Source organism: Littorina saxatilis, linkage group LG9 (genome assembly GCF_037325665.1).
Source record: "Littorina saxatilis isolate snail1 linkage group LG9, US_GU_Lsax_2.0, whole genome shotgun sequence".
Classification (NCBI taxonomy): domain Eukaryota; kingdom Metazoa; phylum Mollusca; class Gastropoda; order Littorinimorpha; family Littorinidae; genus Littorina; species Littorina saxatilis.
This window is the reverse complement of record NC_090253.1, coordinates 58297503-58319737: the sequence shown is the minus strand read 5'-3', so window position 1 is coordinate 58319737 and position 22235 is coordinate 58297503. Positions and strand designations below refer to the sequence as shown.

Here is a 22235-nt window from a genome sequence, read left to right as displayed (position 1 = left end):
AAACATTGACTATATTCTATACAAAAGGAGAAACAGAATCCGTTTGTCGCCTCTTACGACATGCTGGGGAGCTTCGGGTAAATTCTTCCCATTAACCCGCAGGGGGTACAAAATGGTGCCCAGCTCTGAAGAATAACCCATATATAAACTGTCAACCTCTTACCTCCCTTTTGATCCAAGATTCCACCATGTTTTGTCGTTTTGGGTTTAAAAACATTTATGTCGAGGATAAAAAAAAAAGCTGGTTTCAACGAGCGAAAGCAAACCATTTTGACTCGTCTAGCAATATGGAGAAGCCTCTACCAATAATGCGTTTCATTGCAAGGTGTGGTTTTCGTATACTTGAGCGTCAATGTTTTGAAAAGTTGTGGTTATTGAATTGCCATTAATTGTTCTCTACCATTTACAAACATTACTTCCAATAACTCCAAGTTAAAATTCAACTTTGTCGACAGCCTACCTCCAAGAAAGCCACGATAGCTTTTCTACAACAAAATAATCCCACACAGAAACTTCCACACGCAATCAAACAAACTTCCACACGTAATCAAACATAGAAACTTCCACACGTAATCAAACATAGAAACTTCCACACGTAATCAAACATAGAAACTTCCACACACAATCAAGCACAGAAACTTCCACACACACTCAAACAGAAACTTCCACACACAAACAGAAACTTCCACACACACTCAAACAGAAACTTCCACATGCAATGAAACAGAAACTTCCACACACAATATCATAGAAACTTCCACACACAATCCAACACAGAAACTTCCACACACAATCAAAAAAACTTCCACACACAATCAAACGAAAACTTCCACACGCAATCAAAACAACTTCCACACGCAATCAAACAAAAACTTCCACACGCAATCAAACAAAAACTTCCACACGCAATCAAACAAAAACTTCCACACACAATCAAAAAAACTTCCACACGCAATCAAACAGAAACTCCCACACGCAATCAGACATGCATACCATCCCAAGACATATCACACTTTACACTACAGCTGACGTTTATTTTGCAGTACAAAGTGGCGAAAGTTTTTAGTCAAACAGACCGAAGCCCATGTCATCATCCTCCGACTCCGTCTCGGCCTTCTTCTCTTCCTTCTTGGCTGTAACACAAGAAAGCACAAAGATAGTGAGCACAGAGAGGCTTTCTTTCTTTGGTGTTTAACGTCGTTTTCAACCATTCAAGGTTATATTGCGACGGGGAAAGGGGGGAGATGGGATAGGGGAAAGATGGGATAGAGCCACTTGTTAATTGTTTCTTGTTCCTTGTTCACAAAAGCACCAATCAAAAAATTGCTCCAGGGGCTTGCAACGTACAATATATGACTTTACTGGGAGAATGCAAGTTTTCAGTACAAAGGACTTAACATTTCTTACATACTGCTTGACTAAAATCTTTACAAACATCGACTATATTCTATACAAGAAACACTTAACAAGGGTAAAAGAAGAAACAGAACCGTTAGTCGCCTCTTACGACATGCTGGGTAGCATCGGGTAAATTATTTCTCGTCCCAACCAATATGGGACTCCCCCTAACCCGCGAGGGGGTCACAGAGAGGCAAGCAATCACACACAAAACAGCAGTTGATAATGATAACCAGTTACGATATGCAACAAAACAGCACGAGTGACCAATGCACTCTCCATATTGGTCAGCTTTGAAGGAATCATCTATTCACGTCTTTTGTACCACTTGTGTGCAAAAATGTACTGACCCAAGAAATAAATCTAAGGATTACAGTTTGGAAAATGAGCCATACATCCTTTTGAAAGAGTAACGGTCTGTCACTTGCAAGACTGTATGAAGGTTCCACCACTTTGCTAAGGTCAAATAAAAATATGTTGGTTTAGAGTAACCCGCCGACCTGCCCTATTTTTTCCCGCCGACGCTAAAACTTTTTTTTTTCATTTCAAAAGACACAAACTTTTGGCACATTTTACGAACCATACAGGACTGAGGGAAGTAACCTTTAAAATCAACCAACATTTTTTTTTTAATAAATAAAAATAAAAAAACCGACCTATCGACCCTATCTTTCTTGGTCACGTTACCCTAAACCAACATTTATTTTTATTTTGTGGCCTGAGTAAAACAAGAAAAGCAACCTCTGTCAAAGGTAATATGAATTAAATTATCTACTGCTTTAAAGATGGACAGCAATTAAAATAAATCGAGGCTTCTCTTCTTGACCATCTCTTCCAAAGGAAAACCTCTGACTTAAAAACAAAATAAATTCGAGACGTCATATTAATGTGAATTATGGCGACATATAAACCTTCTGCGACTCGCCTGCATGTCTCCCAGAAACTGACAAAGAATATTGCGAACGAAAATTGTCTCGGTGAATTCTGTACATTAGCAGTACCAGGAGACAATTACTGGTTAGGTCAGGCCTAAAAAAAAAATAGGTGTGGTTACGGTAACCCGACCTACCCTAATTTTAGGGGCCGATCCTATAACTTTTTATTACATTTGTCAAAAAAACAAAAAAAACAAAAAAAAACGAGTGCAAAAAACGCAATGAAAGCGAAAGCGCCCGTGTCGCACACTTATTTCCCTGTCAAGTAGGTTTAATTTGTACACATTAGAAAAAAAAAGTTTAAAAAAAAAAAAGTGATTGCCTACCTACCTACCCTATTTTTTTTTTGCTATGTTACCGTAACCACACCTATTATTTTTTTTGGCCTCACCGCTAGGCTGTGCATGTATCGGTATCGTATAACATGATTAACTCAAACATTCAAAAAGATGATAAATTCCAACTTTTTGAACTGAACTTGACCCCAGTGTGACCAGAAGGAGGGTCGATCTGACTTGTCTGGAGTTCATCAAACCATCAGAATGCGTGAAGTTTGAAAGCTCATGCTTTAGCTTGACAAACATCCAAGAAATGTTAATTTTTGACCTTTTCACCTGAACATGACCTTACCATGACTTACCAACCAGACTTTGGTTATGATGTGTAGTGAAGAAACCTCAACATTGTGTAAAATTGGAATCGCGACAAGGGAATGATTGTGTAGAGCTATTCCGAGAAAACTACCCAACCGATCTTCATGAAACGTCACAAGAGTTTCTGGGCAATATCCCCAGATGTATCTCTTTTTTTCTTCTTCTTTTTTATAAATATCTGATGACCTCATATCCGGCTTTCTGTGAAAGTTGAGGCGGCACTATCACAGTTCACACCCTAATTTTCCGATCAAATTGAAATTTCAAAAAGGGTCAACCACATTTGCATCATGTCCGGAGGTCATCAAACCCAACCAGTGTGTACAATTTCTGAGGCCTAGCTTAAAAAGCAAACAAAAACACTTCAACATTAACAGTTTGTTTGTCAACTACTGACCAGCCGGCCTAACACTCCTCATAACCGGTACAAATACTTTCCCGACTGCTCAAGTGAATCGAAAGAGAAAACAAGAAGGGCAAAGCCCATACGACTCACATGCTTGACCTTCTGCTTTACACATTTTTCCTACCAAAATACATGTGACCTTGACCCAAGGTCAAGGTCATCCAACACAAAGCTGTTAATTCAAGACATAGGAAGTACAATGGTGCTTATTGGCTCTTTCTACCATGAGATATGGTCCCTTTTAGTGGTTCACTACCTTATTTTGGTCACATTTCATAAGGGTCAAAGTGACCTTGATCATATGGGACCAAATGTGTCTCATGATGAAAGCATAACATGTGCCCCACATAATTTTTAAGTTTGAAACAGTTATCTTCCATAGTTCAGGGTCAAGGTCACTTCAAAATATGTATACAATCCAACTTTGAAGAGCTCCTGTGACCTTGACCTTGAAGCAAGGTAAACCAAACTGGTATCAAAAGATGGCGCTTACTTTGCCCTATATATCATATATAGGTGAGGTATTGAATCTCAAAAACTTCAGAGAAAATGGGAAAAATGTGAAAAATAGCTGTTTTTTAGACAACATTTATGGCCCCTGCGACCTTGACCTTGAAGCAAGGTCAAGATGCTATGTATGTTTTTTGGGGGCCTTATCATACACCATCTTGCCAAATTTGGTACTGATAGACTGAATAGTGTCCAAGAAATATTCAACGTTAAAGTTTTCCGGACGGCCGGCCGGACGGACGACTCGGGTGAGTACATAGACTCACTTTTGCTTCGCATGTGAGTCAAAAAGCTGCAAGATCACAAGAACTGAAAGGTGTTATGTCATCTTCATGATAGCAATCAAGTGCTGTTCACATGACAGACATGCAACCAACTTTAGTCGTTTGAAAATCGCTCCCGAGTCAAATCGGGGAAAAGTCTGCCATGTGAACAGCCCCAGCGACTCATGCCAGATTCCAAAACCCAGTTGAGCACTGTGACAAGCCAACGACTCGCGCCAGACTTTTCTTATCGCGCGTACTGATTGGTTAGCTCTAGCCACTGAGTTAAATTGTAGACGTATACATCTCTGTGGCTCTTGCCTTCCCTTCGCCGGAAAACAACGAGGTCAACCGGACAATCCCGAAAGGCTAAGTCAAAACAACGAGGTCAACCGGACAATCCCGAAAGGCTAAGTCTGGCGAAACTCGCCGCTTAAAACTAGTTTGCGAGTTGTCCGACAGGAACTGTATTATGTTCAGCACAGCTCAGCCTCATCAAGATTATACAAGGTTCTATTCAAAAACAAATTGAGTGGTTTTGCATTAACAGGATGTTTCCACAAAACCGCAGTCATCCAAAATACAGCATAATCCCCCAGATTTAGTGTTTGTTAAGCTCTGCACAAAAAGCATTAAGGTTTATCTACAACAACTGTACAATCCAAAGTTCAACTCACCTTCAGCAGGAGCAGCAGCAGCAGCAGCAGGTGCAGCAGCTGGTGCAGCACCGCCAGACGGTACCGACGCCAACTTCTTGGTGCCTGCAACATTGTTATTCAACAATAGTCGTGATTTTTGTTAAGCCTGAGAAAGTGAACGCATGCAAACTGACACATTCTGAACTTGTCAAAGCTCTTTCCTAACTTCCTTGGCAAACCTAGTATTTTGTTTTCAGTTAACATAGTAAACCGCAGCAAAGTAACAATAATGTGACCTACATCAGGCATGGGAACTGAAAAAAGACAAAGAACAGTCGCTAGCAGACCAAAATGCTGGCCACGCAAAATGTCCTATAAATTCATAAAGCCTGTCAATTCATTCATGGCGACGAGTACAGAACATCCCTCCCAGCAAAAAACAAAGCTGAAAGGTGTGTGGACATGTGTGTTCTCCTGCCTGAAAGAGTAGAGGAAACTCACCTGCTTCAATCAGCTCTTCGAGTTTTTTTCCCTTGAGCTCAGAGACGATTTTCTTCACTTTATCAGCCTCAGCTTCAATGCCGACGCTGCTAAGGATTTTTTCCACATCAGCTGCAGTGGGTGACGCATCTCCCTTTGTGCCAAGGGCGGCAAGCATGTAAGCGGCAACATAACGCATTCTGAAAATGTGAAAAGTACAGGTAAGGCCTTGCGTTCACCTATGTAACTTCAGCAGGACAGACGACGCACTGCAGATTACCCCAGCCCGCTACACGTTGTGTGAAAGGAAAACAGGCCAAGTACTCGTCATAATCCCTATCGCAGCATCAATAATATGCAGTGCGTCGTCTTTGCCGCTGAAACTGTGCGGGTATATTCTGTCCTTTAAAGGTGGTCATCTACATTTTTGCTTTTTTTCAATAATCTTATGGTTTGATTTCGCTAAAAAGTTATGTCAGATGATGAATGAACCATGGGGAAAAAAGTTATAGAAAAAAAAGATTTTATTTTTGGGTAGCGTGACTCACGCTTCCAATATTTTGTTTTCTGTTTGCTGAGAACATGTGCTTTGCCTAAAAATACTGACCAATCAAATTCATGTCACCATGCTTATACTGTTATAGCTACGCCCAAACAAGTGCAGCAACAGTTTGACACTGGAGCGCTGTCCACGCTTTTTTTTTAATTGCACGAAATTTGAGAGGAGTTTTGCGCTTGGCATTTTCCAAATAAGGATATCCTACTTTGAGTACTACGCTGGAATACTACAATGAATTTTCAAACGGCTACACTGGCTTCGTCTTTCCCGATCGAAAGGGGGTGTATTGTTGATAATGATATTTGTAGATAATACTCTGCATTTTAATGGTCAAATGGTGATTTCGGTATAAAAATGTAGACAAGGACCTTTAAGTGAATGATTAAGGCTTCACTTCTTTTAGTTTAGCTGACAACCATCGATGGCTTCATCAAAGGAGAGCCCAGTTCTAGATAGAAATCAGTATGGTATTATCTTCATGCTTTGAATCCTTCTTACACTCGTTACAGTAATGTCTCAAGAAGTTAATTGGCACTGACAAAATAAGGCCAACAAATTCAAACATGTCGGTATAGTGTAACCCGCCAACCGTAAAACTTTTTTCTCTCATAATTTCTCCACAAAAAAACCCTTTTGGCACATTTTGCGAACCATACCAAACCTAAGGGAAGTAACTTCTTCAGAACTCAACATCACATGTGACAGTTGTAATGGCGGCTTCGACTTCGAGCACCAGCTAGGTAAAAACAATTTTTTTTTAGCCTACCTACCGACCCTATATATTTTGGTCATGTTACCCTAAACCAACTTTTTCTTTTTTTATCGCACTGGCTATATCCACTCGGAGTGTATACAGGGGTCAGAAGCTTGTATACACTCCGGCTTTAACTTCCGGATTTGCCATTCAACACCACTTTGCAATAGTAACGCACAGCAGTTTATAAGAGCACAAAGAAACGAAAACAATCTGATGATGCACGGCCTTTGCTGTAACGTAGATTAGGCTTTCGGGGTGTACTTAAAAGACCAGACACTGAACCGTATCAACACTCGGAGCGTCATTCAACGCCATTTTGCAAAGGTACGCTTCACTTTCGATTCACGGTATCAAAGTACGCTGGGAACAAACACAGACAAAAACAAACACACACACAAAACTGATGCTTCACGGCAGTTTATTGTCGGAGCTTGGAACTCACTTGGAGTGTGTATCGACCTAGAAACGGTTGTATACTATGTGAATCACTAAATGTCCATCATTTGCAAACCCTCGACACTCCGAAAAAGAGATAGCGGAAGTTCATACGTCAGACTGAATTTTCCTTGGTTACTTCCTAACGACTTGTTAGGAGGCCTTTCAATGTCATTGGCTACAGATTTGTAACAGAGCTTTTTATTGTTGGAGTGTATACAGATTCATCGATCCAGTATACACTCTGACTCAAGTGCGTATAGCTTTTGCCTTTTTATATTTAGTCAAGTTTTGACTAAATATTTTAACATCGAGGGGGAATCGAAACAAGGGTCGTGGTGTATGTGCGTGTGTCTGTGTGTGTGTGTGTGGAGCGATTCAGGCTAAACTACTGGACCGATCTTTATGAAATTTGACATGAGAGTTCCTGGGTATGAAATCCCCGAACGTTTTTTTCATTTTTTTGATAAATGTCTTTGATGACGTCATATCCGGCTTTTCGTGAAAGTTGAGGCGGCACTGTCACGCCCTCATTTTTCAACCAAATTGGTTGAAATTTTGGTCAAGTAATATTCGACGAAGCCCGGACTTCGGTATTGCATTTCAGCTTGGTGGCTTAAAAATTAATTAATGACTTTGGTCATTAAAAATCGCAAAATTGTAAAAAAAAAAAAAAATTTTATAAAACGATCCAAATTTACGTTCATCTTTATTCTTATTCTCCATCATTTTCTGATTCCAAAAACATATAAATATGTTATATTTGGATTAAAAACAAGCTCTGAAAATTAAATATATAAAAATTATTATCAAAATTAAATTGTCCAAATCAATTTAAAGGCACAGTAAGCCTCCCGTAAACCATCACAGAGCTCCCCGAGCGTCTAAATACAGTACAAGCATACTTCCATTTGAACGCTCACCGAACGGGACCATCCTGGCTGCTTTCTGTCGAGCGTGAGACATTTTCCAAGAATTTATTTTCGTGGACTTGGCCCTGAAGAACAATGGCGCCTCGTTTTTGCGCTAGACCTAACTTTTAAAATCTAAATAATAAATTGACAGCTTGTTACACAAACATTCTTTAATCATAAAAGAATTCGTTTTTCATCAAGACAAGATCAGAACAATTCGAAGTTGTGAAAGTTTAAAAAAAGAAAAGCCCGGAAGCAGGGTCACGCAAGGGTCGTAGCAGACGACGGTTTATCAGTGCAAATCGCCGTTCCTCTCAACAGTCAAAAGCCATCGCTAGAGTTCTTGTGAACCACAGCCGTTGTTTCGTGCATAAAAAAACGTGCTATTGTAGATAAGCTCACGTCGAGTCGCATTCAAATGACTAACTATGACGACTGCATTGTGAAAAGGGAAAACTGGATCACACGGGTTCACGATGTCTCAGGGGTAAGATAAACCACGCAAAAATAAATTCTTTGAAAATTGTTCGCTCTTTACGGAGGGCACCTAGGATGTTCTCAATTGGTGAGTGTTTAAATGAAAGGGTGTTTGTACTGTGTGTAAAAGCCTGACCGTATCTGTGATGGTTTACGGGAGGCTTACTCTGCCTTTAAAAACACTTTCATCTTATTCCTTGTCGGTTCCTGATTCCAAAAACATATAGATATGATATGTTTGGATTAAAAACACGCTCAGAAAGTTAAAACAAAGAGAGGTACAGAAAAGCGTGCTATCCTTCTTAGCGCAACTACTACCCCGCTCTTCTTGTCAATTTCACTGCCTTTGCCATGAGCGGTGGACTGACGATGCTACGAGTATACGGTCTTGCTGAAAAATGGCATTGCATTCAGTTTCATTCTGTGAGTTCGACAGCTACTTGACTAAATATTGTATTTTCGCCTTACGCGACTTGTTTTTATTTGCCTAATACTAGTAATAGACTTTCTTTTTTTTTTTTAAACAATAAAAGCCTTCAACCTGGTACAACCATTGAACTATTTTGCTCATTTTGGCTAAAGTGCTAGACGGTCAGTCCGGTCTAAGCATACAAAGATAATGTGGTTCGGACATCTCGCGAGAGCTCCTTAGTTGTCGAAAAGGTCTGTAGCCAACTGCACAATACTACACACTTGCACCAGCATTGGCATCTCTTCCGTCTCATTATGATTATCCGAGTCTGATTCAGCGATTGTGAATGTCAATGTGAGATACAAGTTGAACTCCCAAACCCGTAATCAAAATATTCCAGAGTGTAGAGCTCTCTATATTATCCATAATGTATGACACTTTATAACAATCACACATATTTTACTCTATCGTTCCGATAATTTCTCCGATGTCCTGGCACTGGCGCAATGGCCCAACGCACCACGTGGGAAATATCGAAGCAGAAGATAATCACACTTTCGAGTTTAAACCTTGAAATATGGCCTACTTTGACATGACAGTAGCCTAGTATATTGTTTCAAAAACAAAGACACGGAAATTTCAATCAATACAATTAATAGATAATATACAAACTTTAAGTCGAATGAAGACACGAAACGTAGTCACGCTTGTAAAGCAATAGTTCAATCGTGGAAAGGAAGTGCAAGGTGCGTCGCGTGAGGTGGTCCGGTAAACCTAAAACGGACACTTCAATTGAGATATATTTTTGAGTTTATTTTACGATAAGCATGCCTTTCTTTGGTTCATTCAGCATTCAAATTAACATAATGTTCTAAGGTCATTATAGTGGGGTTTTTTGTGGGGACAAAACTGGCGTACAGCAAATAGTTAAAAGTGCAGCAGTCCAAAAGTCTAACCACATTTACCACCTAGTTTTAGTAGGATATGATTCCTTTTTGTTTCAAGATGAAGAATATATGAATATGCAAAAGGAACCTTTTTCTAAATAATAGTGTACTATTTTGTCAGGATAATAAATAAACGCAGCTGCACATTTCGCAAGACAAAGTTTGGCAAAAGTATCTTTGTACACAAAACGCAACGAAATAGCTCTGCTGCAGAAGGGTTATTTTTTCCACTAAGTTATAGTTATTTCCACTGAATTATACTTATAGCTTATAACGCAGTTGTCTAATCCAATGCAAAATTAGTGTGCATTGCCTGGAGGCGGTTTTCTGCTGCCAGTTGCTTTATCTGGTGAAAAAAGACCACTCTCAATCTCGTGCTCTGTGAGAGACTGGCATAAATTGCAGAGTTCAGTTACATTTTTGTAAGATTTAAGATTTAATTGAAATAAGTCAAAGAAATGGATTAACACGTACTTGACCACTGAGTAAATAGCGTAACATGTGTTGAATAACTGGCCGAGAGAAAAAAGTGGAATGCTGGTAAAGTAATAATATCGTCACATAAAACCACATGTTTGCCACACTATTGTTATTATGGTTTATTCAATTTATCTAGAATGAGTTGTCATCTTTTCTGCAATAAAGATGGAATCTTTGTATCAGATCCTTTTTATTAGATCATTGCTGCTGCTGCTGCTGCTGCTGCTGCTGCTGCAACATCTCCTACATCTGCTTCAGCTGCTGCTGCTACTGTTGCTGCTGCTGTTTCTGTTGCTGTTGCTGTTGCAATGCTGCTGCCCCTATGTATACATGATGTACAAATACTACTGCTGCCGTCTTAATCAGCAGCAGCAACAAGGTATGCAAGGTTATGCACACTTAATAAAAATCCATTAAAATTCTAAACATCAGTTTCTAGAGTCTCAAAGAAACTAACTTATGAAATTTATGTAATCACTCACTACCATGCATGCATATTAATTAATATCTGGAGAACATGTGACTTTACTTTCCTCAATTGAACAGATTATTCATGTTAGATGTTTCAAGAATTAGAGTTGCTATCAAGATTTCTGTGGGTTTTTTTAATATTTGTTTTTATATAAGTTATACAAACAGATATTCAGGATGATTTTTGATAGTGTACATTGGAGATTATTTTTCAAGGTAAAATGACCTAAGGTGTCTTTCCAGTAGGGTTATTGTTGTTGTGTTTTCGTTCAGGACACATTTGGTAACCCTTTTTTATGCATACACCATGAGTTTTCAGCCAATTTCGGTTTGTAGTCAAAAATTGGGCGCAACAATGGCCGACAGACTGACGCAGCTGCAGGATGCGGTCAATCAAGTAAATGTTACACTGTTTTCTGCATTTTGGTGTCAGATGTAGATCAGCACAGCAGAAAGAAAATAGTCTGTTATTTCTTCTCACACATATTTAAAAACACAGATCACTCTTTGTTTTAGTTAGTACCCTCTCTCTCTCTCTCTCTCTCTCTCTCTCTCTCTCTCTCTCTCTCTCTCTCTCTCTCTCTCTCTCTCTCTCTCTTTGTCAGTTTGTGTCTCTGTGACTCTCTCTGTAAGTGTAAGTCTGTTTCTTTCTCTCTGGGTGTCTCGCTCTCTCTCTCTCTCTCTCTCTCTCTCTCTCTCTCTCTCTCTCTCTCTCTCTCTCTCTCTCTCTCTCTCTCTCTGTCTCTCTTCCTCCCCCTCTCCTTCTTCTTCTTAGTGATAGGTAGCCAACATCAGCATGGTGATGGTGGTTCCGGTCTATTGCTTGGTCAGGGGTGAAGTTCAGGGGGGGGGGGGATGTTGGGGGTAGGGGGGGGGGATGATGGGTCAGTGGAGAGTTGCCAGCCTGGCCTGAAAGGATGCCAGGGATGGCGCTGTGGCAGTTTCTACAGGCAGGCGGTTCCACTCTGGAATGGTGCGCGGGAAGAATGTTTTCTGCCTGTAGGCTGTCCTAGAGTGGGAGATTTCGTAGGATAGAGCGTGGATCTGCCTAGTCGTGCACTTGGGTGGGCTTGGCTTTGGTGCGTGGTTACTCTTCACTGCGACAAGGTCGTGGTGGACTTTGTAGAAGGTTGTTAGTCTCGCTCGCCTCCGTCTGCTCTCAAGCGTAGGCCACTCAAGGTCTTTGAGCATGTTGTTGATGCTGGGGGTCTGGCGGAAGCGATGCGACACCCATCTGGCTGCTCTTCTTTGGACCTTTTCGAGAGAGGCACTGTCTTCAGCGGTGTGTGGGTCCCATACTGGGCTGGCATACTCTAGGATGGGTCGTACTAGTGCCTTGTATGCAGCCGCCTTGACCTTCTTGTTGCTGAGCTTGATGTTGCGTCTAGCAAAGCCAAGTGCTCTGTTCGCCTTGGTGGTGATGTTGGCGATGTGGGTGTTCCACTTCAGGTCTTTGGTCAGGGTGACGCCGAGGTACTTGGCCTGGGTCTCCTCCTGGAGTTTCTGGCCGTGAAGCTGGTACTCGTATGGTAGGGTGGTACGGCGTCGGGTCATGTGTACGGTGGTGCATTTGGCAGGATGGAATGCCATCTTCCACTTCTGTTCCCAGGACGCCAGTCTGTCGAGGTCTGTTTGGAGGTTTTCTTGGTCCGCTGCTGTCTTGACGTCAGCATGGCACGCTGTGTCGTCTCTCTCTCTCTCCCTCCCTCCCCGTCTCTTTGAGATTCAAAATTCCATGTGGCGTGCCCTTCAGACATAAAATTAAAAGCTTTCTTGGTAAAGGGTAAAAGCGGCATTGACATTTGAGTGAATCACTGATTGACTACATCCACAGGTATATTATTATTATCTACAAGTTGGTATCCTCCTTTATTGGCTCTGTTGACGCTCGTTTTTAACCGCTTGCTTCCCTTTATATAATAAACCTCCCCCCGCGGGTTAGGGGGAAGAATTTACCCGATGCTCCCCAGCATGTCGTAAGAGGTGACTAACGGATTCTGTTTCTCCTTTTACCCTTGTTAAGTGTTTCTTGTTTAGAATATGAGTCAATTTTTGTAAAGATTTTAGTCAAGCAGTATGTAAGAAATGTTAAGTCCTTTGTACTGGAAACTTGCATTCTCCCAGTAAGGTAATATATATATATTGTACTACGTTGCAAGCCCCTGGAGCAAATTTTTGATTAGTGCTTTTGTGAACAAGAAACAATTGACAAGTGGCTCTATCCCATCTCCCCTTTTTCCCCGTCGCGATATAATCTTCGTGGTTGAAAACTACGTGAAACACCAAATAAAGAAAGAAATATAATAAACCGGCCATAGACCTTCGTCGTCCCGAACTAAATCTTCAAAGTCTCAAAATCTATGGGGAGTTCTGGGTAGCGAAATCCTTTCATGCAATGACGACAGCGCCTTTCGGCAATTGGTCAATGCATTTCGGAGCCAGCCTACAGCATAATGTCTGTCACACTTGAAATTAATGCTACTTGAGATTGCTTTCCAAACGTTTACGAAGTGAACGGGAGCATACATAGGGTCAGTTATCAACTTAACTTACCTCGAACAGTGAGATCGACAGAACGTACAATACACATATATATATATATGAATGAAGAAACTCGGAAACCTACAAGTCAACACATGCTCGAGAACTCATGTGCGATGCATGTTTGAAGTTCAACTTTCTATTTTCACCCCTGGGAACTGTGTGCCCACTGACCCAGCGGTCACGGTTTCGAGTCGCGTAACTGTCAAGAATACTGTTAACTTTTTTTCTTCATTTGTTCAACTTCGTGTTTTTAAATTCTGAACTCGTTATTCTTGTATTTTATTCATTTTAATTCATTCCAAAAGTTTTGAGTCGTGTATTGAATTTAGTGCGTAACTGTCTTTGAACAGCTGTCCCACAATCCTGTATTCTATTTTTAGTCCAGGATACCCCCCGTCTATTTGTAGAGAAGGTCAAACAGGCATATGAATCACCGCACAAACTGAAGGTAATGATGGTTGGTGGCTTGTATGATCGTGTGTTTGTGCTACATCAAGATAGACTGGGTTTGGGTCAAGTAATGACAAACACTTTATCACTTACAACTTTATGTAACAGTGCATGTGTGTCTTCAGATTCATCAAATTGGCCAGAAAGTAGGATCAATAGTTTCCCTTGAATGAACTGAATGAGATTTTTTCCGTTTTCTTTTTGTAAACCCCCCCTCCCCAAATGTGTTTGTCTAGGGTAACCCAACCGACCCTATTTTTTTCCGCCGACACTAACACTTTTTTTTCATTTCTCAAAACAAAAAAACATTTTGCGAACCATTCGGAGACTAAGGGAAGTAACCTCCTTTGAACTCGACATCACACATGTAGCTTAAGACAAAAAATATGTGTATGAATGTGCAGTTCTGGTGAGGTTATGCCCATTCTTTCTTTCGGCTGGTAACTGGCGCCACCTCGCGGCAAGACCACACGAGAAAGGGAAAAAAACTTGCATTGGTACCAAATAGCAATATCGGTTTGGTAACAGTTCGAGTGTAAGTCGTGCATTTTATACGGTAAACAGACAATGGTCGGTTCTGGAGAGGTTATGCCCCTTCTTTCTTTCGGCTGGTAACTGGCACCACCTCGCGGCAAGATCACACGAGTTGTCTTGCGTTATCACCCCAGAAGCGCTTATTGTGATGTTTTCATATTATTATGAGGTCAACTAAAAAAAAAAATTAATTTAAAACACACAAAAAGCCTACCTACCGACCCAGTTGTTTTTGGTCACGTTACCCTGAACCAACATTTTTTGGGGGGGATGCTTATGGGAATTTAGTTTTCACATATGCTTTCAATGTGATTTCAGCAAGCAGAAAACTTCTGCAACAGTGCGGGAGTACTGCAGCAGTTTGCCACGTCCAGTCAGTTCCCAGGCTTTGAGCGGCCCGCTGGCAAGGCTCCACCTGTCCCAGAACCTAATGAAGGTAAAACTAGTTAACTCTCATTTTTGCTACAATGGTACTTTATTGGTACTTTTATCTTTAGTGTGAAAATCTCTGGCAATATTAAAACTAGTACATAATAATAATGCCAACAAACAAAAAATGTTGGTTTCGGGTGACCCGACTGACCCTATTTTTTCCAGCCGACCCTAAAACTTGTTTTTCATTTCTAAAAAAAACAAAAAAACTGTTGGTACATTTTGCGAACCATACCGAGGCTAAGGGAAGTAACCTCCTTCAAACTCGACTAAAACAGGAAAAATTAAAGAAGAAAATAGGCTATCTACCGATCCTTTTTTTTGGGGGGGGGTCACGTTACCCTCAACCATCTCTTTTTACATTTAGTCAAGTTTTGACTAAATGTTTTCTTCTTCTTCTTCTGCGTTCGTGGGCTGAAACTCTCATGTACACTTGTGTTTTTTGCACGAGTGGAATTTTACGCGTATGACCGTTTTTTACCCCGCCATTTAGGCAGCCATACGCCGTTTTCGGAGGAAGCATGCTGGGTATTTTCGTGTTTCTATAAGCCACCGAACTCTGACATGGATTACAGGATTTTTTCGTGCGCACTTGGTCTTGTGCTTGCGTGTACACACGGGGGTGTTCGGACACCGAGGAGAGTCTGCACACAAAGTTGACTCTTAGAAATAAATCTCTCGCCGAACGTGGGGACGAACTCACGCTGACAGCGGCCAACTGGATACAAATCCAGCGCGCTACCGACTGAGCTACATCCCCGCCCACTAAATGTTTTAACATGGAGGGGGAATCGAGACGAGGGTCGTGGTGTTTGTGTGTCTGTGCGTGTGTGTGTGTGTAGAGCGATTCAGACGAAACTACTGGACCGAAATTTGACATGAAAGTTTCTGGGAATGATATCCCCGGACGGTTTTTTTCATTTTTTTGATAAATACCTTTGATGACGTCATATCCGGCTTTTTGTAAAAGTTGAGGCGGCACTGTCACACCCTCATTTTTCAATGAAATTTATTGAAATTTTGGCAAAGCAATCTTCCACGAAGGTCGGACTTTGGTATTGCATTTCAGCTTGGTGGCTTAAAAACTAATAAATGAGTTTGGTCATTAAAAATTGGAAACTTGTATTAAAATTATTTTTTTATTAAACGATCCAAAAACAAATTCATCTTATTCTGCACCATTTTCTGATTCCAAAAACATATACATATGTTATATTCTGATTACAAACAAGCTCTGAAAATTAAAAATATGAAAATTATGATTAAAATTATTTTTCCGAAATCGATTTAAAAACAATTTCTTCTTATTCCTTGTCGGTCCCTGATTCCAAAAACATATAGATATGATATGTTTGGATTAAAAACAAACTCAGTAAGCTAAAGAAAATAGACATACAGAAAAGCGTGTTATCCTGCTCAGCGCGACCACTACTGCACTATTCTGCATGGCTTGTCGATTTCACTGCCTTTGCCACGAGCGGTGGACTGACGAAACTACGAGTATGTGGTCTTGGTGAAAAAAGCAGTGCGTTCAGTTTCTTTCTGTGAGTTCGACAGCTTGACTAAATGTTGTTATTTCGCCTTACGCGACTTGTTTTATTTTTGCCTTACAGGATGGATCCCTAGAGTAGAAATGCCTACTGTTGCGTCTCAGTTGTGACTATTGGTTTTCTGTGTCCAATATGCATATGCTGGTCCTTATCATACAACCTTCTGATATCGGTGTCACAGCTGTTAAATGTTATGCTCATGACATAAAAAGTGTAGTTCACCCTATACTTCATTACTTGATGGTGCCTTGTTTGTGGACAAATGATTTTTATTTCAACAAGAGGCGAAGCCATCAAGGCTCACGTAAGAAATCGACAAACAGTAACACAAACTCAATCACACACACACACACACACACACACACACACACACACACACACACACACACACACACACACACACACACACACACACACACACACACACACACACACACACACACACAGAAAGAGCATAGGTGAAACTGTGCAAGAAAGCGAGACACTAGATCTAGATCTGTCTGTCTGCATGTAGCCTACTTACAAGGACACGACTGCCAACTAGTCTCGGCGCGCTCAAAATAATAATGACCGAGACTGTCAGTACTTCAATGTGACGTCAATGTAATGTGACGTCTTCAAATGTTAGAGTTTCTACCACAGACATACACACGCACAGACGCACGCACGCACGCACGCACAGACAGACAAAGTTACGATCGCATAGGCTACACTTACGTGAGCCAAAAATGAGTGGTTGTGCCCTATGAGCATGACGAGGCCTAGAACAAAATTAGTTTCCAGTTCACCGAAAAACTTTTTTACATTTAAGTCAAGTTTTGACTGATTGTTTTTAACATAGACTGGGAGTCGAGACGAGGGAGGTGGTGTTTGTGTGAGCGTGTGTGTAGAGCGATTCCGAGAAAACTACTGGAACGATCTTCATGAAACTTTACATGAGAGTTCATGCAGATGATATCCCCAGACATTTTTTTTTCTTGTTTTTTTTTGTTTGTTAAATATGATGTCTTATCTGGCTTTTAGTGAAAATGTATTGACATTTTGGTCAAACAATCTTTCACAAATCTCAGACAATAGGATTGCATTTTAACTTAGAAGCTTATTAATTAATTAGTGAGTTTGGCCATTTTATTTATTGATTTAAAAATTATATCATCTTATTGTTTATATTTTCCAAAAACATATAGCTATGTTGTGTTTGGATTCAAAACAAGCTCAGAAAAATAAGAAGAATAAAGATAAGCGTGCTTGTCTGTGACACGCTGTATGCTACTGCGCTATACTGGCTTGTCACTTAAAGAGATCACGTTTTCAACGTGCATATGTCAGCGCTTTCAGCCTGGGTCGCAGTTAATCGGCAAAGCATTGTTTTCGTGATATGCGGTTTGTTCAGTATCATTCTGTGAGTTTGACAGATTGACTAAATGTATTCATTTCGGTTCACGCGACCCTTTTTTTCTCCTGACCCCATTACTATTTTTGTTCCCTCAAACAAACAAAAAATTTATTTAAAATGACAACATTAGATTTTGTAGACTTAACAAGGATAGCTACTCTTATCCAACATCTAGAGAATACAGCTCTCATGAGCTCTGGCCAGTAAAAAGCCCCAAGCACCTGGGTAAAAAAAAAAAAGCCCCACCAAAGTATGGTTGTTTACGATGATAAGGCAATAAACAAAAATACGGTCAGTTCATTTTTTTGTCTCCTAGTTTGTTGTTGATTGTTGTTTGTTTTTCATTTATGCAGATAGATGTGGCTTTTAATTGGCCAGAAATCGTACAAACTGTGTTCCCTGGATGTCGGAGAAGAGAAACTATCCTTGCAAAGTCGGCAAAATCAAATCTTGTCTTTTTTTAATAAAACTATTTTTTGAAGAGTCAAAAACAGTTCTAGGGTCGGGAGGAAAAACTAGAGTTGGTCGGGTAATCAGTAACAAGGACTTTTTTCTGCTTATTAGTAAAAGTGCTTTGTAGTCTGAAAATTATAAGTGAGTACAGTTTCTCTGGCTTTTGCAGATTACGCAGCACTGTTTTCTAAACTGATCGCAAGGACGGCCAAGGACATTGATGTTCTCATCGACTCCCTTCCCAGTGAAGAATCTTCCCAAGAATTACAGGTAATATATATATATTATTGAATTTAATTGTACATTGTAGTTTGTACTCTTTTTTTTTTTTTTACATTTAGTCATTTTGACTAAATGCTTTAACATAGACTGGGAATCAAGACGAGGGTGGTGGTGTATCTGTGTGTGTGTGTGTAGAGAAAATCTGAGAAAAGTACTGTGAAACTACACATGTATACAAATTCTTTCGAATGTTATCCCCAGGCAATTTTTCCCTTTTTATATTAGTCAAGTTTTGATTAAATGTTTTAACATACACTTGGAATGGAGACGAGGGTGGCGGTGTGTGTGTGGTGTGTGTATAGCAATTCCAGGACAACTATCGTGTGTGTGTCACTGTGTGTGTGTAGCAATTCCAGGACAACTATCGTGTGTGTGTGGTGTTTGTGTAGCAATTCCAGGACAACTATCGTGTGTGTGTCACTGTGTGTGTGTAGCAATTCCAGGACAACTATCGTGTGTGTGTGGTGTGTGTGTAGCAATTCCAGGACAACTATCGTGTGTGTCACTGTGTGTGTGTAGCAATTCCAGGACAACTATCGTGTGTGTGTGTAGTAATTCCAGGACAACTATCGTGTGTGTGTCACTGTGTGTGTGTAGCAATTCCAGGACAACTATCGTGTGTGTGTCACTGTGTGTGTGTAGCAATTCCAGGACAACTATCGTGTGTGTGTCACTGTGTGTGTGTAGCAATTCCAGGACAACTATCGTGTGTGTGTCACTGTGTGTGTGTAGCAATTCCAGGACAACTATCGTGTGTGTGTCACTGTGTGTGTGTAGCAATTCCAGGACAACTATCGTGTGTGTGTCACTGTGTGTGTGTGTAGCAATTCCAGGACAACTATCGTGTGTGTGTCACTGTGTGTGTGTAGCAATTCCAGGACAACTATCGTGTGTGTGTCACTGTGTGTGTGTAGCAATTCCAGGACAACTATCGTGTGTGTGTCACTGTGTGTGTGCCTGCTTGTGTGTACGTGTGTGTGTAGAGCAATTCCAAGACTTCAGACAGATCTTTATAAAACTTTACAATAAATTGTAACTCTTTGGCGATGGTTTAAATGATTGGTTTGTGTGACTCTGTAGCTGGCCAGCCTGCAGAGACTGGAGGCAGAGAACCAGGAGTCGGCCAGCACGCTGGAGGACGTGGTCAAAAGAGGAGAGGAGTTACTGCAGAACATCCAGCAAGCCCTGCAGGACATTGCTCAGGCTCAGCTCAAGAGTCAGGAACTGGAGAGCTCCATGGCGGACACATAGTTTAATTTCGGGGGAGGGGGGGGGGGGGGGGGGGGGGCTGGCTGTGTGAGGGAGTTGTACAAGATTCAGAAGAAGATGTAGAATATTTTTAAAAGAAAAGATGCTGGGTATAAGGATGTGGCAGTGGTAGTGGCTGCAGTATGTTCATCTGACCAAGCAAATACATTTCACAGGCCTTGGAGAGCTCTGTGTCTGTCATCCTGTAAAACCCATTTTCAGTATGTAAGAGTAAGTGTGGGATGGGTGAGAGATTTGTTGGACACTATTCCTAATGCGGTTGAGTAAATTGGGCAGGACATTGCTCAGGAATCCCAGTAGCTCAGCTGGTAACGCACTAGACTTGCACAGGTTTCAATCCGGGCCGCAATGGACACGGGTCAACTTCATGTGCAAACTCAGAGATAGTATCCATGTCGAACACTCGTTTCACCACTGTGGCACGAAAGGACCTTGGTCATTCTGCGATAAGTGCAGGTGGCTGATTACACCTAAACATGCATACACCTGGGTAGCATGACTCAGTTGCTGCTAGCTTTCCACCGGGAGGAAGCAACTCGAATTTCCCAGTGATGGGACAATAAAGTTATGAAATTGAAAAGTTATGAAATTGAAAATGAAATTGAAACAAAGGGAACTGAATTTTTGTGTGAGAGAGTGTGTGTGTGTGTTTGCATGTACGTGTATACTTGTGTGCGTATGTGTCCATGTGAAGGAGATATATATACAGTGCTGAATCAGTGAAAGTCAAGACGTATGAAAGTATACTATAATGTTATTAATATATGTGTAATGTAATGAAACTTGAATGTGGAAGAGCATGTGCTGATGGGAATGCTTTCTTGAATTTGTACATGTCTATGTCTTTTTAAAGATGTATTAGTAATAAAACTTAAAAAACAAACTGCCACGAGTTACGATTTTGCCTCAGTTTTAAATGTTGTGAAGGAAGTGCTTTTCAAGTGCTTACTACTTTATCTCGTGGTATTTTCATGAAACCTTACAATAAATACATTCAACGATAATACCTGAGACGTAAACATGGAGTCTTGAGTGCGAAAGGACCTCGGTGAAAAAGTAAGTCCTGATGTAGTCTTTTTCTGACTTCCAAAACCTTATGAATTCCTGTTACTGTATGATGTCAGGATTCACATTATGATGAGTAGCTTCTGCGTTTGCCTTTTTGGTGGTTATATCCATCATTTGAGGTACTTTGATACTTGACTTTTTTTTTATCTGTTTTCGCGACATATGTCCCGCTACTTTACGTATACTGTCACCTGGTTGTCACGACTCGGGATCTTTAATCGGGGCAGGATTTTACATGGGTTAAAATCATCCCTTCATTTGGACACTGGCAAAGACCATCCCTCCACGTGAACACATACCTGAAATTAAGTCTTGGTTGTTTTTCTCTGCAGAGTGTGAACTTTTTATGAATTAATTTCTTCACGGACACTGTTGGCAATATTTGAAGTTATTTCAAAACTCCCTCTCCACGAGAAGCAGCCTAGGATGAAAATTGTTGGTATGTATCCAAGTGGAAAGGAGTTCTTATCCTATGTAAAACCTGGCCAGATCCTAGATGGTGACCGGCACGGTTGGCCTAGTGGTAAGGCGTCCGCCCCGTGATCGTGGGTTCGAACCCCGGCCGGGTCATACCTAAGACTTTAAAATTGGCAATCTAGTGGCTGCTCCGCCTGGCGTCTGGCATTATGGGGTTAGTGCTAGGACTGGTTGGTCCGGTGTCAGAATAATGTGACTGGGTGAGACATGGAGCCTGTGCTGCGACTTCTGTCTTGTGTGTGGCACACGTTATACTCGGATGTCAAAGCAGCACCGCCCTGATATGGCCCTTCGTGGTCGGCTGGGCGTTAAGGCCCAAAAAAAAAAATAGGTCTGTTTACGGTAACATAGGCCCAAAAAATAGGGTCGGTAGGTCGGGATTTTTTTTTTCTTTTTTTTTTCTTCCCAAATGCCCCAAAAAAGTCTAGGGTCGCGCGAAAAAATAGGGTCGGTCGGGTTACCGTAAACAGACTATTTTTTTTGTTGGCCTAAGCAAACAAACAAACTAGATGGTGAGCCGAACTGTTTTCATGGGAAGAACAGTGGCAGTGCCATTGGGGGATTGTTTATCTATTGTTTGGTGTGTGTGTATTCCTCTGTAAACGGCTGAACGACTAAAACCAATGTCCTAGTCAATTCAGTGATAGTGTTGGTCTGTGAAAATTAATAGGATCTTCGCGCATGCCACACATCCACAGTGACCTTTGCTGACATTGAGTAACGGGGACTGTAAGCCGCAGCTTACGCGGTCGATCGGCGCCACTTCAGCTATTGACGAAGTCCATATGTCCAGATTCCGAGCATTAAAATCAAGGCCGCGCGGAAGCAATGTCAGTCGGCGGGTCCTCGCATGGCCGTCAAGGGAAAGTGCATCAAAGTCGGGACAATGAAACTACAAGCGAGATTACTAAATAAAACAACTTCACAATTCTTCTATGTTCTCTTCTCTTTAGTATAGTAAACGCGCGCGCGTACGTACACACACACACACACACACACACACTGACACACACACCGCATACACACTGACACACACACCGCATAC

The 22235-nt window shown here is 41.1% G+C and overlaps 2 protein-coding genes across 2 annotated transcripts; one reads left to right on the top strand and one right to left on the bottom strand.

Moving 5' to 3' along the window:
• Positions 1-1019: 1019 nt before the first annotated feature.
• LOC138976605 (large ribosomal subunit protein P2-like) lies at positions 1020-9611 on the bottom strand. Its single transcript, XM_070349466.1, has 4 exons — positions 9510-9611; positions 5305-5483; positions 4843-4926; positions 1020-1133 (listed from the first exon to the last, which is right to left on the bottom strand). The coding sequence occupies exons 2-4, from the start codon at positions 5480-5482 to the stop codon at positions 1063-1065; spliced, it is 333 nt and encodes a 110-aa protein (XP_070205567.1). The 5' UTR covers position 5483; positions 9510-9611; the 3' UTR covers positions 1020-1062.
• A 1423-nt stretch (positions 9612-11034) lies between these two features.
• On the top strand, positions 11035-20528 carry LOC138976603 (mediator of RNA polymerase II transcription subunit 21-like). The gene is made up of 4 exons (XM_070349464.1): positions 11035-11132; positions 14582-14699; positions 18264-18364; positions 19457-20528. The coding sequence occupies exons 1-4, from the start codon at positions 11043-11045 to the stop codon at positions 19625-19627; spliced, it is 480 nt and encodes a 159-aa protein (XP_070205565.1). The 5' UTR covers positions 11035-11042; the 3' UTR covers positions 19628-20528.
• The last annotated feature ends 1707 nt before the right edge of the window (positions 20529-22235 follow it).

Coding starts and splice junctions, on each gene's coding strand:
- LOC138976605 (XM_070349466.1), bottom strand. CDS start 5,482: ATGCGTTATGTTGCCGCTTACATGCTTGCCGCCCTTGGCACAAAGGGA. Junction 4,927..5,304: donor CGAAGAGCTGATTGAAGCAG/GTGAGTTTCCTC, acceptor ACAATGTTGCAG/GCACCAAGAAGTTGGCGTCG. Junction 1,134..4,842: donor TGCTGCTGCTCCTGCTGAAG/GTGAGTTGAACT, acceptor CTTGTGTTACAG/CCAAGAAGGAAGAGAAGAAG.
- LOC138976603 (XM_070349464.1), top strand. CDS start 11,043: ATGAGTTTTCAGCCAATTTCGGTTTGTAGTCAAAAATTGGGCGCAACA. Junction 11,133..14,581: donor TGCAGGATGCGGTCAATCAA/GTAAATGTTACA, acceptor ATGTGATTTCAG/CAAGCAGAAAACTTCTGCAA. Junction 18,365..19,456: donor AATCTTCCCAAGAATTACAG/GTAATATATATA, acceptor GTGACTCTGTAG/CTGGCCAGCCTGCAGAGACT.